At 42.8% G+C, this 19,488-nt stretch overlaps 2 protein-coding genes across 4 annotated transcripts in view; one reads left to right on the forward strand and one right to left on the reverse strand.

The window, feature by feature from the left end:
* Positions 1-1,255: 1,255 nt before the first annotated feature.
* Positions 1,256-7,550, reverse strand: SPACA9 (sperm acrosome associated 9). Of its 3 annotated transcripts, XM_068413932.1 has the most exons (5): positions 7,398-7,550; positions 6,588-6,746; positions 3,546-3,748; positions 2,824-2,971; positions 1,256-1,329 (listed from the first exon to the last, which is right to left on the reverse strand). In XM_068413932.1, exons 2-5 carry the CDS (start codon positions 6,732-6,734, stop codon positions 1,321-1,323), a joined length of 507 nt encoding a protein of 168 aa, XP_068270033.1. In that variant the 5' UTR covers positions 6,735-6,746; positions 7,398-7,550; the 3' UTR covers positions 1,256-1,320. The 3 variants fall into 3 exon arrangements, with proteins under 3 accessions (XP_068270033.1, XP_068270031.1, XP_068270032.1); XM_068413930.1 differs by lacking the exon at positions 1,256-1,329 and having other exon boundaries at positions 1,804-2,971; XM_068413931.1 differs by lacking the exon at positions 1,256-1,329 and having other exon boundaries at positions 1,804-2,971; positions 7,478-7,547.
* A 182-nt stretch (positions 7,551-7,732) lies between these two features.
* AK8 (adenylate kinase 8) overlaps positions 7,733-19,488 on the forward strand; it is a 68,218-nt gene continuing 56,462 nt past the window's right edge. Inside the window, exons 1-4 of the mRNA XM_068414023.1 lie at positions 7,733-7,810; positions 10,438-10,522; positions 14,502-14,551; positions 15,274-15,387. Coding sequence (XP_068270124.1) covers positions 7,733-7,810; positions 10,438-10,522; positions 14,502-14,551; positions 15,274-15,387 — 327 coding nt within the window. The remainder of the gene's footprint in view (positions 7,811-10,437; positions 10,523-14,501; positions 14,552-15,273; positions 15,388-19,488) is intronic.

Raw genomic sequence — 19,488 nt, forward strand, 5'->3', positions numbered from 1 at the left:
TTCCTGGACTAACTGACAGATCTGTAGGTAAGTCAGTTTGGTGCCCTGCCTGGTTTCTCAGTGTGTATCTTGCAATTTTACGCTCACAGAGGCTAAAGTAAAACTTTATAGCACTTCTGTGTTTGGCATTTACATTCTGTTTATGTAAATTCTTCAAACAGCTTGATTTGTAGTAAAGAAAAACAATTCTTGCTGTACCTTTTTGTCTTTTGAAGTGTCCATCCACTCTAGAAGAGGAGAACTTGTATGGAAATTAAGTAATTTGTCTAGGTGTTTTTGGGAGACTTAACTTAGCAGTTTTCCAACAGATTCTGGTCATGTCATTACCAAACCTCAGACTGCAACTTTTATGCACTTATTTTTCTGCTTGTGTCTTAAAATTTTGGCTGTGAAAGGCTGATTGAAAAGATAGGCCTAGGCTAGAAATTGTTAAGGTTTGAGAACTGTGTTTCTTGCGTGTATCGCGACCTTTGTCAAGTCCGAATGGACAAGTGCGTTGGCATGTTGAACAGCAGGGTTGGGGAGGTGGTAGGCTGGGTTGGATAGGACTGTTCTGACAAGCAGTTTGTGCTGTACCACGGAAGCTGAAAGTGAACAAACTGGAGGATAATTTTGGTCTTATCAGAGGCTGCGTGTTTAAATTCAAACTATACAACAGGGTGAGGAAGGTTGGAAACAAGATCTGACGATAGCGTCCCTTGTGTCCCCAACACTTGTCATCTTTTAGTCCATGGGGCGTGTACTTGTTCTGAAAAACTTTCCAAGACAGCAGCTGCCATCAGACACTTGTCTTTGCAATGTGAAACACAACAGGGCAGCTGCAAGCCCCTTTGATTTTTCTGCCTCTGCAACAGGGCTCTCAAGTGAAGTCTGAGAGGGCAACAGTCAGATTTTGCTGGCTGTGGCCCCAGCAGTGCCTGGGAGTCTGTGTGACCCTGGTAGGCTTCGGTACCACTCTGAGTTCACCAAGGTTTAATTCAGTTGGATCATGTCGTCTCCTAAAAATAGGCTTCTGCTCCAGAGTGGATTTATTATACAGCAGTACAAGTGGACAGGAGAAGGGAAACAAGTGCTAAAGAAGGTGGGGTTTTGTGAGGAATGCAAATGTCTCGGAAAATACTTCCCGTTTCATCTGAGCTATCATTCCTTCCTGTCCCCCCTTCTTCTGCATTAATTCTCCCTTCTTTTTTGGCTGCTTGTTGCCAAAATCTGGTCATCTTAAGGCAAAAGCTTTCTCACAGTTTTAGCAAACTGAGCCAGGTATGCAAGGAGAAATTGTTTATTCACGAGTGTCTTCTAACAGGAAGCAAAGAATAGGAGCTAATTTGCCTGTGGGAGGGGAAAAGAGCAGTCAGATACAGGGAAGACACCGCGTTATTGAGATCTTAAGTTTGTAGTTAACAGTGCTTGAATAAAAGCACCACCAAAAACTTATATCAGCTCCAGAGAATGGGGAGAGCCTGTGGCTCTGCTGACCCTCCCTAAGTGGGCTGGTAACAAAGCTGTTTTCAGCGCTGGTATAAAGTCACTGTGCTGGAATTGCAAAGTGCTGGTGTAAAAGCAGCGTGCGACTATTTCAAATGCCTTGCTGTTCTAATGAACTAAGCCTCATAACGTCCTTGAAAGCTCAGCAAGGTGGATTCGCATCTCGGAAAAGGGAAAGCACAGACATTTTAACTTGCAGATTGAAAAGGAACCATCTGGAAAAATGGGCACAGCTTTCTCAGTCTCTGTGCTCCCACCAGATTCCCGTGAACCACATTGACTGGAAACAACTTTGTTAGCTTTGCAGAGCTCTGAGGAGGACAGGGGTGTTTTATTCAAGTTTGGATATTGTCAGTACACCAAAGTAAGTGAAAAATGAAGTTCGTTCTCCTTTACATCTCCAGCTTTGACAGCAAAGGAGTCAAACAGGTGTAAGGGAAGATGTTCCGAGTGGGGTGTACCAGCAGCAGTGTGAGAACCTGCAAGAAGGATGCAGCAGAGCACAGCCGGTGCCGCTGAAGCACGCTGACCTTTTCTGTAGCCAGGGGCATGTAAGGGAGACATCGTTAGTGTTCTGTAAATGTTAATTGTGTGGTCCAACTAACCAGGCAATTTCAATGGGAGTGAGGAACTTTAGGGACAAGCCTAAATCTCAAACACACATCTGAATCCACAATGAGAGGCCTTCGCTGCTCTGCATCATGTCCTGCAGACATGCAGGTTCTTCACACCTCCAGCTTTGGTGAGTGGGTGTTCCTCGGAAAGAAGTCTAAGTGTAAAATCCCATTTCAAGTAGCTTGCTCAAGCTTCGTATCTGAGTGATTAGAACCTGATTGCTCCTGACTATTCCCTGCTCTCACCTTAGTGCTGGTCAAAGGGACCAGCTGTAGTGCTACAGCTACTTCTGTTGGGATATGACTTTAAGGAGGAGAGGGGAAACATCAGCAAGGGAGAGAGTCTCTATCTGTCCAAGGCTGGCTCACAGGGCTAACTCTTCAGAAAGTGGCCTCAGATAGGAAGGATCTGTAGTATTTATTTCACTGTCTTTCATCAACCACCTGATTAAAGGTGGTAAGCAGAAGATGCATGAACTTTGATCCTTTAAAAGGCATGTCTACCTGGTGGTTTCCAGGGATCCTTAACTTTCCTGCTGTGATTTTTTATGGCATTCAGGTGCTTCTTCCGCACATGCTTACTCCTCTGCACTTGTGTATTATCTTTGTTACTAGTTGAGGTCTGAGCCTCAAGGTGCAGAGAAGGTGGCATTTGGGAAATGGCTGCCCTAGCTGGTGCATCCTGGGGTGCCCTCTTCTCAGAGGTAGCACTTCCACCACTTACATTATACAGCCTGTGCTGTGGCAGCTTCTCCATGTGGGATACCCACTCCTTCATGCAGTCTAGAACGATGGGGATGAGGCTCACCACACCTCCATAGCGATTCTTTGCTTCCTCACAGCTCAGGTGATTCACAACGTCATGGGGGTATCTGTGGGACAGGAGGAAACAATTGGCAGAGTAGTCCCAGCAATGCAACCCTGGTGAGCCCACAGCGTCACTCTGAAACCCCCTGGGAAGAGCAGAAATGCACAGCCAGCCACTTCCCCAAAACAAAAAGGCACAGATAGAATTACATCTCGAGAAACGAGTCCTGCCAAACACACCATCCTGGCTGTTGGGCTAGATCTGGAAGAGTTCAAGAGCATGTACAGACACTTGCCCCACAGAAATTAGCTACATGCAGAGCAGGAGTAGGAGGAAGGAGGAGGTAAACTGCCTGAGCACTGCATGGGACTTCAGGGTACTCACCTGCCTGGATGTGCCCTTCCATGCACCAGTAAAATGAATGAATAAACAAACCAGCCCCCTCTTTGTGAATGGGGGCTGGCAATGTTTCCCCCACGGCTGGAACAGTAAACTGGGTAGCACCTTGTACCCTCACTAAAGCCAGAAAGGTCTTGTAACAGAACGATGGAGAAGTCAAGTGGGGAATATGCATTCTTGTGACAGTCCCTCAGCATTGACAATCGCCTCAAAGAAACTAAGCTGATGGAGACACCTACGTAGCTCGGATGGTGCTCAGATCGTTGCTGTGGCTAAGCAGCAGCTTGCATCTCTCCAAAATGCTATTGGTGATGTTGTTACCAGAACACACGGTTTCCAGCCGGTAGCAGAGCTCGCTTAGATCATTACAGATGTTTAGGAACAGGTTGAGGATGCGCCTGTCCGTGGAGTTGTTACAGTGATGGTCCATGTAGGACTGTACCTGTACATGGGGAAAGACAGTGTCATGCATGTTAAATTACATTTCACTTACGCTGCAAAGTTGCTTAGGTCAGTGACGAGAAGCTGCTTTCTCTTGTCACTCTACAGGCATGAGCCACTATGGAAACTGCAATACCACGGCATGTAGTAAGATCTCTAGAGCATGTCTGAGATGTTTGCTTGTCATTCATCATGACTGAAGAGGGCTGGGGTGATGGCTCTGCTCGTCAGCACACCACTGAGCCTTCCTCCCTCTTTGAAGTGTAGGAGTACTGCAGCCAAAAACACAGCTCTGCAGAAACAGGTTGAGCGTGAGGGGAGTTTTCTGTCTGCTCTGAGCAGGGCACCCTCTGCCACGGCTGCCTCGGCAGAGCGGGGTGGGAGGTGAGGGCAGCGACCAAACTGGGACTGGTTTGGAGTAATGGTGTGGCTGCGTTTGCACATACGTGCATTCTTCGTGGTTGTTTACTTGGCACCACTAGATGTGGCTGCAGACTAAACCCATTTAACCTAAATTGTCCTGTTACAACAATGATGTTCCCTATTTGCCTTGAGCGTTTTTGTTACTCGAGTGAATGGATCGCATGACGAAACGTTATGCCAAGAGATTAAGTATCTTCTCCAAAGAAATTACAGGCACTTCAGACATGAGTGGTCAGAATATAAAATACTGAGTGGCTGGCTGGCGCTCATAGCTGGACTCTAGCACCTTCGGTGCTTCCTGTAAGATTTCAAGACGAGAATGAAGTAGCTGTTCCGACATCAGTACAGTTTCTGCATACAGAAAAGCCATGCTATGTGCTTGGGCAAATTCTCAGCAGGTTGGTAAGAAAAATAAAAAAAGGCCCCTAAGGGTCCATTTTCACTGCAGATTCCTCCTTCCACACTGTTCGCTGAGTGTTGTGTCCTTGTGAGTGGCAGGATTTTTATGGCTGCTGTGAGCAGAAATAGTCCTAAAGAGAATAGCATTTTAGCCTGGATGTTCACGGATGGGATAACAGGACTTCTTATCCACATCAAAAACATCTGTGTAACCAGGACAGGGACCAGGACTACACGAACAACGGGTTGCAAGGGCTGCCCAGCTCTGCATTAGGCAACTGCTGGCTCCTGAGCTACAGCCAGGGGAGTTCACTGACAGCCCCTGTGCTGGGCTGATGTCATGACCACAGCCAGGTTCTGCAGGGCAGGGACTTGCTGGGTGACCTGAATCTCTGGCTGAAGCAATGACTGAGGAGCTTGTCTCCCAAAACCACTTGGGATTTGACTTTATAAACTCTCCACCCAGAACTCTTCAGGAGCTGTTGCCTGACCATGGTGTGCTCTTCAATCTTTCCACCTTACTATATTCTCTTTTTTTCTGAGAAATGCCATCACTCAACACTAACAAGGCTACCACATACAGCTTTTAGGGGTTAGAAATGCAGCTGTATTCCCATCTAGGTGCAATATAATACTTTTCTGTAGTTTCTATGCTTACAAGCCAAGAAATGCATGTAACGTCAGCTGTAGGCTGAGGGCACACGTATTTCTGCACTTGTTGCTTTTATTTTTGTGCCTTCCCATGCAAAATTAAAAATAGGGCTGGTCTGATTCAGGAAAATGGTAGTGAAATAAAATGGATGCCTGGTTTTGTCCCCAGTGAATTTCTTTGGTAGTGGTTCAGTTCCTGCACAACGCATCACCAGTATGTGCTGCACCAGTTGTTCCCTGTTCTCCCCAGTAACTGGCTCCTGTCCCTTTCCCATCCTCCCCTTGGGGTAATACGGTTGTACCCTCAGGGCCATCCGTGCAGTGCAGTTTGCCACCACTGAGCTCACATGTTACTGAATCACAGACGATGCCGTGGATCAGTGTAATTGCTGAAGTCGTTACCTGTGAGGTTTCACCCCCACAACAAGCGGGCCGTCCACCCCTGCCACAAAGTAGAGTCCAAGCTTGCTCAACAGCACTGAAATACTGGCACTTTTAAAAACAGCATAATGTTATACAAAATCTCAATGCCTATTTTTGGAAAAAATGGTTCAGCGTAATGTCTGTCTGGATCCTCTTCAATGTTACAAGCAAAGTCCTTATACTAGAATTGAGGGAGTCTGCCCGTAGAAAAGACAACCAGCTCACTTCTGTCCCCTAATCCTAATAACAGCTTGGCTTTCACTCTGGCTTTGGCATCTGTCTGGGTTTTATGCCTGGGTTCTGCTGTCTCAAATCCACAATTGTAATTTTGTTTAGATTTTACTTCCTCCTCTGTCTGCAGGTGGTCTAAGTTCTTCGCACTACTTAAAACATCCCATGTTATAAAAATTCCAAGACAATTCACTTACCAGCCCAGAAAACCCTTTAGCTCACTTGGGACTTCCAGCCCTCAATCCATCATCCTAGCTCTGTAACACAGCCATTATTTTTAATAAGCACTATAGAAAGATACAGCAGCCCCAATACCAGGGGGAAGAGGCAAGCATGCTGGTTACTACAAGTTAAGGATTACAGATTCCATGTGTGGCTGGGGAAGGAGGGTTGATTTGATTGTTTTCTTGTACCCTGTACTTCTGGCTATGCCTCAGCAGCGAAATGACGGTATTAAACTAAATCATAAAGCGATGCTCAGCAATAAAATTCCTTCTCTGTAAATGGGAAGGCCTAACATGGGTATTTCTCTCCCCTACTTAATCTTGTGCCACTGGTTTGCAGAGTTATACACAAATGTTACTAGAGAGTTTTTGTGCATCTTCCCTTAGTAAAAACATTTAATTCGTCCCTGAACTAGCCCCAAGTGCACCACAGCACCGCATTGGTCCCTGCTTGCATTGGCAGAGAACTTTGTGCTGAATAGTTTGTACCTGGCCGATGCTTGCCACAGGTCCGATCAAGTCGTGTGCGTTCTCCCGGGTGTGTTGCAGTGCTCCAATAAACGTAAACTGCTGCTGCAGGAAGAGCTTGTACTTCTTCTGCTCTATGTTTCTTAGAGCCTCCTTTACCTCGTTCATGTTTTCCCCCTCCTGGATTTTGGGAGAGAAGGAGAGAAAGGAAGCTACTTTTTAGAAATGATGCAACTCTATATATGTAACTCTGTCTTTTACCTGAATTGGAATTGTGTAGGGCAGTGGAAAACTTTTTAAAAAAAAAGAAGAAGAAAAAAAGAGAGAATATATTGTGTCAGAGCTCTGCAGTCCCAGAGCCCCAAACGGTAAGTCAATGAGGTAGTAACGATGCTGCAGAGGCGGAGAGCCCAGGGGGGCCGGCCGGCAATCAGCTGCCATAAACCCGAGTGGGTCTATGGTAGACATAACGTGGCGATGCCTCAAACGCAGCGCTGCGCAAGGGCCGGAGGGACAGACGGCTTCTCTGCGCCCCTCTAGAGCTACTGCCCAAGCGGGCTCGAAGCTCCGGCACCCGCTGCAGCCCGCGGCCCTGCTCACCGCGGCCCTGCCCGCCAAGGGGGCTGACTGCTCCCCGCGCTGCCCCTGCGCTCTGGGGAAGCCCTGCCCGCAGCCCCCCGGCCCACAGCACCCCGGTCCCCGCCCTCCCGGCTGCCCGCCGGAGACCCCCCCAGGCCCCGTCCTGCTGCCCGGGGCCCCGCGCTGAGGGCGGGCCGCGCCCCTCCGCTCCCGCCCGGCCCCGGCAGCTCCGCGAGCCCCGCCGCTCCCTACCGGCGGGCGGGCAGGGAGGTCCCGCCGAGAGGGGCCGGTGCGGGCAGCGCCTAACCGGGCTCCCCCGGGCGCCCCCGCACCTCCCGGCGCGCTGCCGTCGCCCCGGCAACCGCGCCGCCGTCTCCGTGGCAACCGCGCTGACGTCGCGCACCACCTCCCCCGGGGTGGGGCGCGTCGCCGTCCGATGACGTTTCCCCCCCGTTGCCATTAGCGAGGCAGTTGTGGTGCCCCCCCCACCGCAGCGCTCAGTGGGGCGGGGCCTTTCCGCGTCGCGGGGTGATGACGCGCTCCTTAGCAACGCAGCGCCGCGGCGGGGCTGGTTGCTAGGGGCGGCCATGGAGGCCCCCGCCCGGCTGTGGCCGCCGCCGGTGGGCGCTTACGCGGAGGAGCGGGAGCTCTTCGGGCTCCTGCAGGTGAACAGGCTGCGCCCGGCCCGGGGGCACCGCGGGGATTCCCCGGCTCCTCTGGAGAGCGAGGGCGGTCTGGTGGGCCCGGGGGGGGGGCGGTGAGGGGCACCCATTAAGCGCTGGCCGGGCCCCGGGTTTCCTCACGGCCTCCGCCGGCGGCCGGGCGTCCCGCGGTGCTGCCCGGGGAAGGCCCGAGCCCGGCCCTGCCCTGGGCAGTGCTCGCCCGGGGGGCAGCGCCACGGCTGTTTCCCCCGGCGACCGGCACCGGGCTGGTGTGGGAACGGGCGGGCGGGTGGCCCCGTCTGAGGGCAGGTGCACGGGCTCGAGGGCTGTCTTAATTAATTAACTCATTTCAATAATGGCCTGGCAGTTGTTAGGGTTCGTACATGTCGTTTTTTGCGGAAGAAAGTGGCAGCCTGTGGAAGAAAGGTGGTGAGTCCCTGAAAGGAAAGGCAGGACAGGGCGGAGGAGGCGACAGTGACAAACGAAGCGTGGGAAGAACCGGGGTGAAGGGTTTTGCCCTTCCTGAGACAGCGGCTGGTGGAGTAACGCGTTGCAGCCCCTTCATCAGCATTATCCGTTTAAAATTGTTTGTCTGTGCGTTCCTGCTGCTGTCGTGGCTTTTCTGTGGAGATGTGTGTCAAAAATAAAGCAAACAAAGTGTACTTGTAACGTCGTTGTGATTTCAGCAAATAGCAAGATTTAGATTCTGCCTTAGAGAAAGGTATGTGGTGTTCTGTAGTTTGGAAAAAGCCCTTTTGCCGAGCATGGGGAGGTCTGTGCAAAGGACTAAATATTCTGGTGCTGTTCTGTTATGAGAACATGTTGGAGAGACTCCCCCTGCGCACCGCTGCTAACTCCGCTCATAACACGGGTTTGTATGTTGTGAGGCCTTTTTACTTTTTCAAATCTCACTGGGCAACACACAAATGCTTATTTTTATTTTCTTTTCTTTTTTTCTCCTCTTTCTTTTTTTTTCCATGTAACATCGAAGCCATTTAGTATGACCAGTATGGCATAATATTTGTGGGGTTTTTATAGAAATACTGTGTTTTGCATGCCATGAGGCTTTGAATGCAGCTGCAGGTTCTCATATTACATAAAATGCTTATGGGATTTACTCAGAGCGTTGTTTTCTTTTCATGCTTCAGTTGTATTGTAACAACATAATTGCACAAACACAGCTTGAAATTATTGTCCTAAACTTAAACGTTTACAAACCCCAAAATGTGAAACCTAAAACATGAGACCCAAACCATGAACCTCCCCAGAGATTAACAGAACTGCTCGTGTAAAATTAACCTGGATAAAACAAAGATTATGTGTAAGTGCTGTCAGGATTGGGGCATGAGGTAGTGAAAGTATCAATCACTGTCAGCTGGAACAATTTTGAATCATAATAAGACCAGATTTTCTAGGTTTGTTATTTTAAAAGCTGCTGATAATTGTTGTGCCAAATTCAGATTTCTTAGTTTAAATAAATATTGCTGTAAAGTAATAATTTTTAAATGAACTTCTAATAAAAATATAAATTTTATGCCTTATGCTATGTGCTGCTCAGACCTTGAAGCATCAGAACTTGCATGTGAAACAGGCTATAAACAAAATTGAGTGTTTTAATTATTCTAATGAAGTAGGTGAAGTAGAAAAGGAAAATAGACCACTCCAATAAAAGACAATTAATTGGTTAGAATATAAAATTTTATGGAATTTACTTGCAAATAAAGTGTTATGACTAATTTTTAGAAAAAGTTGTGCTATTCCACTGTGAGTATTTCAGTAGGTAATCTAAGTCAGAACATTAGTTGCTGTTTGATGTTTAGTTTTAATTACAGAATTCTTGGCTGTGCCGAAATGTCTTGGAAGAAAATCTATGGAGTTAGTATTTCTCAGTGTCATTCCTTTGCCTGTAAAGCTACGATCAGTGCTGAAATCAGCGGAAGATCCCCACTGCTGTCGGTGGGAGCTGAAGCAAGGCCCTGTATAACCTCAAATGTTTAATTTGAAAATGGGCTCCAAAATCGACATTCAAGGAAATGCTTTAAGCCTTCTTTTTTTTCCTCCTGTCCCCCCCCCCCCTTCTTACTTTTCACGTAGGAGAAGGCCTAGTATGGTTACAAAAGTGAGATGTGCAGCTTTTGTGGCTTTGATTGGTTGTTGGGTTTGTGTTTTCTGCAGGTCTGGTCTGTTCTGCAGTCCCCTCGGCTAGTCAGAAACTTGTGTGAATGTGCTTGAGAAGGGGGTTTAATGTGCCCTGCAGAGATACTAATTTAAGTTGACTCTGGTTTTGAAACTCTTTGTATGGTTTTTATGTCAATGCTGACTCAACCATTACCAACACCAGACTGCTCAACCCAAACCTTTCTGGTGTCTGTATGTATCATAAATAAGCTAAAGCAAATAGCTTATTTTTTTTTTATTGCCAATTTTCTGGCCGTGCTTTACTTCAGTTTTTCAGCATCTAAAATAGGTTTCATTAGTCTCAATTTTGTCTATGAAAGGGGCCTTAGAAAATGAATAAGCATTTATAAGCTCTTTAAGATCCCCATTGTAACATTGCTGTAATAATGCAATATGTCACGACTGCATAGCTATGTTAAATTTTCCTCTGACTTTGTCCTATTTATTTTCAGAATATGCTTGAAGAACTATTAATTCATAAGCCAGATGATCCCATTCAGTATATGATAAACCATTTAAAGCAAAACAATGATGATGGTAAGTGAAAATTGAGACACTGTAAATAGTTCAATTCCTTATTTGTAAACAGCTGTTTGAAAGCTGCGCTTCAGTTGGCAAATGAGGGATAAAACTTTTCAGACTGTCTTGAGGGGGGGAAAAAAAAGGAGAGTGTTTTGGAATAGTTATAGGTAAGATGCTTTTAATTTCTTTTTTTAGTGGGTAATCTAATAAAAAATGCACTTTAACAGTTATAACAATGAAACCCTCTAAGGGAATAACAAAGAGTTCTAGTGTATCAATTATTAATGCGTTCTGTGCCCCATCTGATATTTCCTGTTGTCTTTAAGCTCGCTAATTACTCCTTTTGTCAGGTGTAAATTTGGTTTCCTATTCTACCTGGGCTGGCAGATTCTCTGGTTTTTTTTTGATTAGTTAGTTACTAGCTGCTGTTAATGAGTTCCACTGCTCAGTGGCATCTCAGATGAAGGAACAGTGAGCATGCTTACTTGCATGTATAACAAAACCTGGTAAATTGAATAGGAAGTCTGTATTCTGCACAATAAAAGCATGTACACTCAATCAAATTATTTGATTTACAAACTGTTCACCCTTAGGCAGATTATATTTGGATATGCACAACTGAACTATAATTTTTGTTCTGCATGAGCTGTCAGGGGTAGCTGGTGTCATGTTGCTTTGATGTTTCTTTAAAACCATAGTAAACCATTATGAAAGTTCTGCTGCAGCATCGATGAAATCATTATCACTAGAGGTGCTGTGAGCTCTTAGTGGTGGTGATCAGATGGATGTTGATTGAAATGCTGCTAAATATAAAAAAAAAAAAAAAATCCAGTCCTGCAAATTGTGTCCAGCCTTTTCTAATGCGGGCAGCATGAGTAATCAATCTGTTTTATAGACCCGTGGAAAATATGCAGAAGAATTTCATGTGGTTTGATAGAATGCTGATAAAATTTCTTCACATTGAGCTAACATTTGTCCTTAAGCCCCACAGTATTATTTGAACAGAATTAGGCAGGTTTCCATTTCATGACTTCAGTACTTAGAGGCTATAGATAGAACTACAGCAGTTTTTTGTCAAAGGAAAAATGCCGTCTGCTTTTGGTCTGGAAAAACATATTAAGAAAGGAAAGGAACTCCAATTAAAATTAAAGCCTAAATGTTGTTTTAAGAATAAATTATAAGGAAAGTAACGTAACAGAAATCTGTAGCAGAGTTGATTTTACTTTTTGATCATGGCGGAAGGTGCTGACTATTTAGAAGAAAAAAAACCTTATTAGAGCCATCAGTAAAGTGATGAATTTTCATGATCTTGCCTTGCTAGACAGTTTTAGCCCTAGAGAAAATTTCAAACAGAGATGTGTAGAAAAGAAGCATTGCATCTATCCCAGGTGTGAAGTTAGAAAACCTTTTTACTTAATAATAGGGTCTAAAGTACTCTTAAAAATATAAACAAGTCTAATGATGGTTATAGCTTACAACTGTCTTGAAAATATCATAGGTCAAATGTGTGGCTAAGAGTTTGTGCTTAAGGCTCTGTACTATTCTTCTCTCATGTGCTCCTAAAAACCATAAAGAACCATATGAAGACTGATAATTCTTTCCTATACAAAGATGCTAGTTTGCTACATTGTATCTTGGTTTGTGCTAACAAAAAAAGCTTCCAGGATCCAGGTGGCATTTCTGTGAGTTCTTCCTTTACAGTCAAACCTCTGAAGAAATGTAAAAAAGTTCTGCAAGAACGTTCATCATGTACTATGTGCTTTTCCTGTTTGGCGAAGGATTTCTCTTACAAGTTAAGCAAATGTTGTCACATTAATATTAATCATAGAATGTCTTGGACTTAAATGGAACTCAGTGAGTCCAGCTGTTCTTTTGCATTATTCCGGGATTAATTTTGTTATTACTAAAATCATTGTTGAATGTTAAAACTTACTTTACTTGGAAGAGTAAATCCTGCAACATCTCATCAACGCTAAACATGGAATGAAATACAATTTGTTACTGGAGAAAAAGGCATTTTCTAGGTTTCCCTGACTGTATTCAGCTGCTGGTTCAGACCTCCATTGTTAAATACTGACTATTTGCTGTTGGGAGGGGGTTAAACATTACATACAGTGGTGTCCTGGTTGTGCCCTTGTGTCATATGTTTAGGGAGAATGCTTTAGAGGAGTCTTACAAGTGTGCAAATGAGTAAATCAGTGAATTACACTGCCCCATCTGCTGCCAGCCACTAAGCAGAGAGAAAACCAGATTTAGTACAAAGTGAGCATTTACAGTAGCCCTGGGCAATATTAAAGCATGATATGGTGTATATAATGGTATGTTTCGTTTTTTATCAAACGTTTGTCCAAGAAAGCTGTGTATTAAAGCTTCAATACCTAAGGGTTTTCTTGTGAATTTTAAATCATGCTCCTAGTTAAACCTCAAAAGGATCTGTGGATGGAAAGGTTTTTTGATTTTCTTTGAAGTGGTTTGAAGAAGTTGATTAGTGTTGGCACCCGAGCACTCTTTTATGACGCTGTTTATAAATAATTCCTAAGTACCAGGCTGGAGTTTCAAGGTGTTAGATTAAAAAAAAACCCTAGGATTTAATCACATTACATTTGAAAGAAATTAGGTGATAAAAACAGCTGATGTATCCTTTTAAAGTATTTTTCTACATTGTGTACTAGTTCTGTTGCACTTGTGAGAACCAATAAGGGGGGAGTTTTTCTTAAACCTTCCAAGTCAGATAACTTTGTAAAGATGAATCCATAATTTGGGTTTCATGTATGTTTAAAAATTGCACCTGCCCAATAACTGTTAAGTGTGTGGAAGGCCTCATAAAAATACAGTTCACATCCTTCCCTGTCTGCTGCCATCAGACACTTTATCTCCCTTGGTTATCAAGAGCTGAAGAGGTTTTTGGGTGAGTAGATCCCTCCTCTGTTTTGACCTATGTTACTCCCAGTAAATACTCATCAGTCCCTTCTGTATATGGTCTGGTTTGGATTGTTTTTTTTTTCCCTGAGGTACAGGGGAAAAAACATTGAAGATGTTAATATAAAATGACAGCTCAAGGGATTGCAGCCCAAGGTGTGTTCATGGAAGAAGTCCCAAATACTTTCCTAAGTTCCTTCATTTTCCCTTGTTTGTCTTGCCTCTCGTTCATTCCCAATGAAGCTTACAACGGTAATGTTGTGTTGTCTGTATGCATTAGATTAAGAATTCCTCAGAACTCGGATGCATTTTTCCCCACCTTGCCCCCTCAGGGAAAGGAGAGGGACATGCAGTAGAAGAACACAAGATACAGAAACAAAAGTGACTTTTAATGATGACTAGAAAAATTGAATGTAGCTGTCAAAGGGTAGAGGGAGAGTACTTAACTTTGCAATATCTAAATCTTCTCTGAACCGTGACACAACCTATTTAGATGAAACTAAGAAGTGAAATTGCATTTTTTGTGATGAGAGCCAAAAGCTTTGCCAAAGCAAAAAGTATTTTTACTACCATACTGTCTAAAGGAAATGAGAGAAGAGATGATATCAAGAAGTCCTGTCCAATCTCAACCATTCTATGATGATGGTAATAGTCACTTTTAAATAGTCTTGTCCTACATGTACAAGCTAAAGTATTTTTTCATCACAATGTGTGCTAGGTCTAAATCAATGTTTTGGGAATAAAAGTCAGACTCGGATAAGGAAATGTTCATATCTTATACTCTGGTCCACCCACTAAACTATCCATGTGTTTAAATTGATTGAGATATATATATATGCTTAAGTGTCATGTTTAGTCAGCATATTAATGTCATTGACTGTGGAGATTAAAGGAAGACCCAGCTGTCACTGACTTCATGTCTCCCCTTTTTTACCCCAGTGGAGCGCAATCCTGATTTCCAACTGAAATGATTGTTTCATTGTGATTACATTTATATTATGCAATGCAATAGTGGGAAACTGGTTGGGATTTTTGCTGTTCTGCATCTTGACATTCACATATTCTTATTTTGTAGCTCCAAGAATTTGTATACTTGGTCCACCTGCTTCTGGGAAAACTATAGTTGTAAGTGTGCTACCTTCAATGTTATCATACTGTCCACTTTTTATTTTCTACTGAGCTCAGCGCTTGTGGAAATTTTATTCTGAGAAAATAATTTTCAGAATTATCTAAGCGATAGAAAAGCACAAGATGAAGGGTGGCATTCCTAAGGGTGGCCTGTATATTACACTACAGGTTAAGTGGAAACGTTCAAGTGGGTTCTGCGAGAACTCGCGCAGGTAGCGGTAGTGATACTGCTGTAACGAAACAGAACCCCGCCTGCCTTGTTTTCCCAGCTTTTTAGCAGGACTGATGAACCTAGGAGGAGTACCACAGTTACACGTTTGTGGTATTCCCATATCACCATATCGTGGATTGCTCCACTTCCATGGCCAGTTGTTTGTCATGTCCCCTGGTACCGCTTAACTGAAAATGTCGAAGTTGTATTTGAACCACAGAGAAAGCTGAGCACAGAAACTGCAGATGATGGTGGCGTGTGCATGCTAGGAAGAATGCTTTCTTCTTTAATATCTGTATTATAGTACAGCAGATGAAAAAGACCTTATTCAAAGCTGTACACTCTTAAACATCTTTATAAGAAATTGCTTAAATTTACACATATAGTCTGAATACTTAACTAGAAGGCTAGGAAAACGCTCTCTGTCTTTCTGCAGCCTTCTGAAAAAATGCTTCGTTTTCTTTCCAAATATTTCAACCTGTATTTTTTTTTTTTCTTTTTCCCTCAGGCAATGTGGCTTTCTAAACGTTTGGATGCCATACGTATCTCTCAGGAGACTTTGTTATTCAAGGAAATATTAGCGCGGACGAAGGAAGCAAAGGCATATAAAGAAAGAAAACAGGTGTGTAAGAGGATATAATACACATGTCACAGAAGAGGAATTACATGGCATTCCCATGACTTCCACTGCCATGAGTTGAGCGGATCAGAGTAAATATTCTTATATCTGTGGTGTTTTGTACATTGGTTTGTGTATTTGTAGGTACAGGGCCTTTCAGAGAAAAGGGGTAACCTCTGCTAGATAAGAAACTATGAACAATGATAAAAAGGGCATAGTATAAGGGCAGGAGAGGAAGGCCCTGTAAAGTAATGGAGGTCTTGAAAACATTAACCTTAGACATGAGCAACAGAATTGAGAGAAGTCCAGGTATGCACAATACAATTTAAAGAATGGTTTGTTGTATCATTAAACAAAGCATATTCTGTTTCGGCATGTTTGATAATCTCAATAAAATAAGTATTAATCTCTGAGGTCTGCTTTGGTACAAAATGCTCTGGAAAATACGTACACAAAGAACTTTTTTTGATCTGACAGAGCTACTTAGTTGTGCATGCTTGATTTCTCTGTAGCATGACACAAATAACTTACTTGGTGCATTAACTCAAAAGGAGTATGACAATTCAGTCAGTTACTGAAAACCCTAGAAGCTCTCAAGCTGAATAACCAGCAACCGACTCAGGAGATCGTTCAGCTCTTGGGTTGATGCACTCTACCGAACTCCAGGTACCTGGTTTGCTCCAGACAGGTTTTGAAATCCATTCATGCTTCATTGTGGGCCTCCTAACTAATGTTCAAAGGACTTAGAAGAACACTTTCTTTTTTCCAGGTGTCATGACTTAGAGGATTAGTTGATCAGCAATGTAATTGTTTTGTTATTAAAGGCTAGTGACAAGTAGATCGGGAAAATATGTTGAAAGAATATCCTGAATAACACAGAAGCATCTGTGCTTCTGATTCCTGCCCTTTTAGCTGATTCCTTTCTCCAGATGTCAAGGTGTTCCATGAGTAATAGAATAGAGTAATTCTAAAAGGTGTTCCGTGAGTAATGGAATCTGCTTTTCTGTGACACTCTCCAGCAAGTCCACTAGTTTGAGTTTCTCTTTTCTTCCTTGTCACCTATTTTCATAAAAATTGAAGCAATTTCATATCTGTGAGAATTATACACCGCTGCTAAATTTGATTGAAATTGGCCAACAGATTCATAATTTGCTGAGATGGTAGATGGTGTGGTTCCTTAGAAAATTAGGCTGAAAATAGGGTAGTGTATATTACACTGAATTAGTGAATGAAGTTTGGAGATGCCTCGAGTAATGTAGTTAAAGAGAGGAAAGAGTACATTGAACTCACTGAACTTACTGGCAAGAAGGTTTGCTTTTGGCTGGGATGATATAAAATGATTCTTATCAAGAATATGTACTTTGAAATCTTTGTTCTAATTATTAAAGATTGCTTTGCTAGATTCATAAATTTCAACTTAGAGGGGGAGAATTTAAAACAAAAATTCCCTTTGGTTTAATTACTGTAATTATTAACATATTTCAGACTATACAGATGCACTTTCAAGGGTGTCCTTTTGGGCTTATTTGATTTAAAAAGATGGATGGTGTGGAAGATGAAAGTCAAAAATGTCAAGGCTAATCAGGTACTAAGGAGTGCCTGAAGAGCCGAATCTGGTGGTGGTTTATTACTGTGCAGTTTGCCTTTGTTTTTGAGACGTTAGATCCTAGAACAACGTTTTCACTAAATCATTTATTTTGTTCTTTTATATGCGTTTGATTCTTCAAATGTAACTCCTAAAACTAGGAGGAAACTCCTTACTTCCTCTAAATCAATGCAAGCTTTACAATGACTTAATGTAGCCAAATTGTCATCTCAAGAGCTGTATTTTCCCTTACTGCTTCATGTCTGCTGGCTAAATCTACTTTTGCCGTAACTGACCCCTGGTTCTGCTGAAGCAAGTGGTTAACTTGACTCCTCTAGCGTACAGAACATCCATTAGCACTAACAGGGTTTGAATGTCTATTCAGGAACAGAACAATAGCTGTTTATACTGTCTTTGATACAACCAGGGCATTAAAAAGTTGTAGTCCTGGCCAAAGCAATTTAATAAATGGAAAGAGAAAATGCAGGAACTAAGACTGTGTTTTTGAAAGTCTGCTGTGAAGATCATATAACGCAATCTAATGTTGTTAGAGGAACGTTTCATGCGTATAAGTTTACTGTGGCTAAATTAACCCCGGTGCCAAAGGTCGTTCGTTTTTAGGTCAGTGGGCCATTGTTACTAGATCTGGACAAATGCTGCACAAAGGTCCCCAAATGTTAGTTCACTTATTTTACTTATCTCTAGCCAAGGTTTCATCTCTTCTGTGTTCACTTCCAGTGAATGTTAAAGCATTTGAGTTTTCCTGGCACCAGAATTCATGGAAGGCATATTTAAAATTCGTGATTATTCTCTGAAGCTGAATTTTTAAAGTTGAACATGCAATCTTTCACTATCACACACCTGGCTACTTACTAATGAGCACAGCTCAGGTAGTGAATTTTAAATATTGACTGTTCAAAGCAAAATGTGATCATTCGGCATGTAAAAATATTCCAAAAAGAAGTCAAATATTTTTGAATATTCAATAAATTTGAAGAACCATGAGCTATCAATAAATATTCCATGAACAGAAAAAGAGGCTACATTTTTGGATAAATCATTGCAAATTATTCCCTCATCTCTAGTTATCATAATACTAATAGGAAGCACCTTCAGGTTTTTCCTATAGTGAAGTCTAATGATAAGCTATTGCATGTTTCACTTTTCCTGTTAACTGGATAAAATAAGAAGTTGAAACAACTGTGGTAATTGTGGGCTTATGGGATGGGTGTGCTCTTAATGCTATACTAAATTGCAGTTAAGGTGTTTGCATACTATGTAATGACTTAAAACTACTCTACTGTTGCATCATATCCCCGTGCTTTTTAACAAGAAATATAATAAAAGAGAGGAAAACCGAAGGCATCCTTATCTATGCGTGTTCAGCATTCTAATCTATTTCAGGACAAGCCGCTATGAAGGAACAAATAGGAACTGTTCCAGTCTTGTGTATACATAAAAAAACCCCCAGCCTTTCATGTGTATTTATCTGAACAAGCTAAATATAAACATTAATGGTTTTCAAAATACTAAACCCAGTTTCTTCAAACTTGACTGCTTTTCTTTGACGTACAAACTAAGTCAGAAGTTTTTAGCTGTAGCTGTTTTCAGGACAAATATATCCAAAACTTCTAATGGAAATGTCTAGGGAAAGTGCTCCCCCCACCTTGGCAACAAAAAGTGTATCAGTTTTATGAAAAGATTGCAAAAACATAACTCTGAGTAGATCAGGCATGTGAGATGAAATATGATGTCCCTGAAATAACATGGAATGTTTAAAATTAATCAGGAACGAGTACAGTTTTTCAGCAGTATGGAAATAGCGATTAAACCAGTGTGTATAGAAAAATGGTTTGAAGATAAAATACCATGGCTTTTGGAAGGTTTAACAATTCAAGCAGCAGGTCTTTCCATTAACTAAACTGGATGTTGGGACAGGCTCAGAGTGCCTTAGGTAAGGTACAGCTCTGCAGTTATCAAATATATGTGTGTCATTGTCCGTTATTGCAGATTTCTGGGAGGTCAAGTCCCATCTACCAGGTTCATGACATGTTTATGTGGATGTTTATGAGAGAGAAATTATAAATGTGCTATCTGTATGTATCGAATTTAATGATTTCTAGTTGAATAATTAAGCATTCTACAAGCAGCCTATTGAAAATGATTTTTTAGGCCACTGCTCAGTAGGAGGAAAACCGACCAGGAAATGAGACTGGAATTGAGCCACAGAGAGCAGAAGGAACTAAAACACTGAGATACCCGCATGTGTGTCCTTGATTTTTTTAGTGCAATAAACCTTGCTCAAAAGAGAGGACTAAGGATACTACTGCACTGAAAGAAGTTAGTATAATTTTGGTTTAAATTGGTTTGGCAAGGCTTAGCAGGGTGGACCCCAGCAGTCTCTAGCCTGTCTTGACATGACACATCAAAGAAGCAAGCAAGACACTAGCTGTTTCTGATAGCAGCGTGACGCACCTTTGGAAGGTGACAGACTCAAAGCCACAGACCCAGGCTCCAGC

This window comes from Nyctibius grandis, chromosome 16, assembly GCF_013368605.1.
Source record: "Nyctibius grandis isolate bNycGra1 chromosome 16, bNycGra1.pri, whole genome shotgun sequence".
NCBI classification, from domain to species: domain Eukaryota; kingdom Metazoa; phylum Chordata; class Aves; order Nyctibiiformes; family Nyctibiidae; genus Nyctibius; species Nyctibius grandis.

What these genes read in the sequence shown, in the direction of transcription:
- SPACA9 (XM_068413930.1), bottom strand. Translation starts at nt 6,734, where the DNA reads ATGAACGAGGTAAAGGAGGCTCTAAGAAACATAGAGCAGAAGAAGTAC. An exon ending in CTGTGGCAAGCATCGGCCAG is followed by an intron (nt 3,749 to 6,587) that starts GTACAAACTATT and finishes CCCCATGTACAG; the next exon opens with GTACAGTCCTACATGGACCA. An exon ending in CTGAGCACCATCCGAGCTAC is followed by an intron (nt 2,972 to 3,545) that starts GTAGGTGTCTCC and finishes CCTGTCCCACAG; the next exon opens with ATACCCCCATGACGTTGTGA.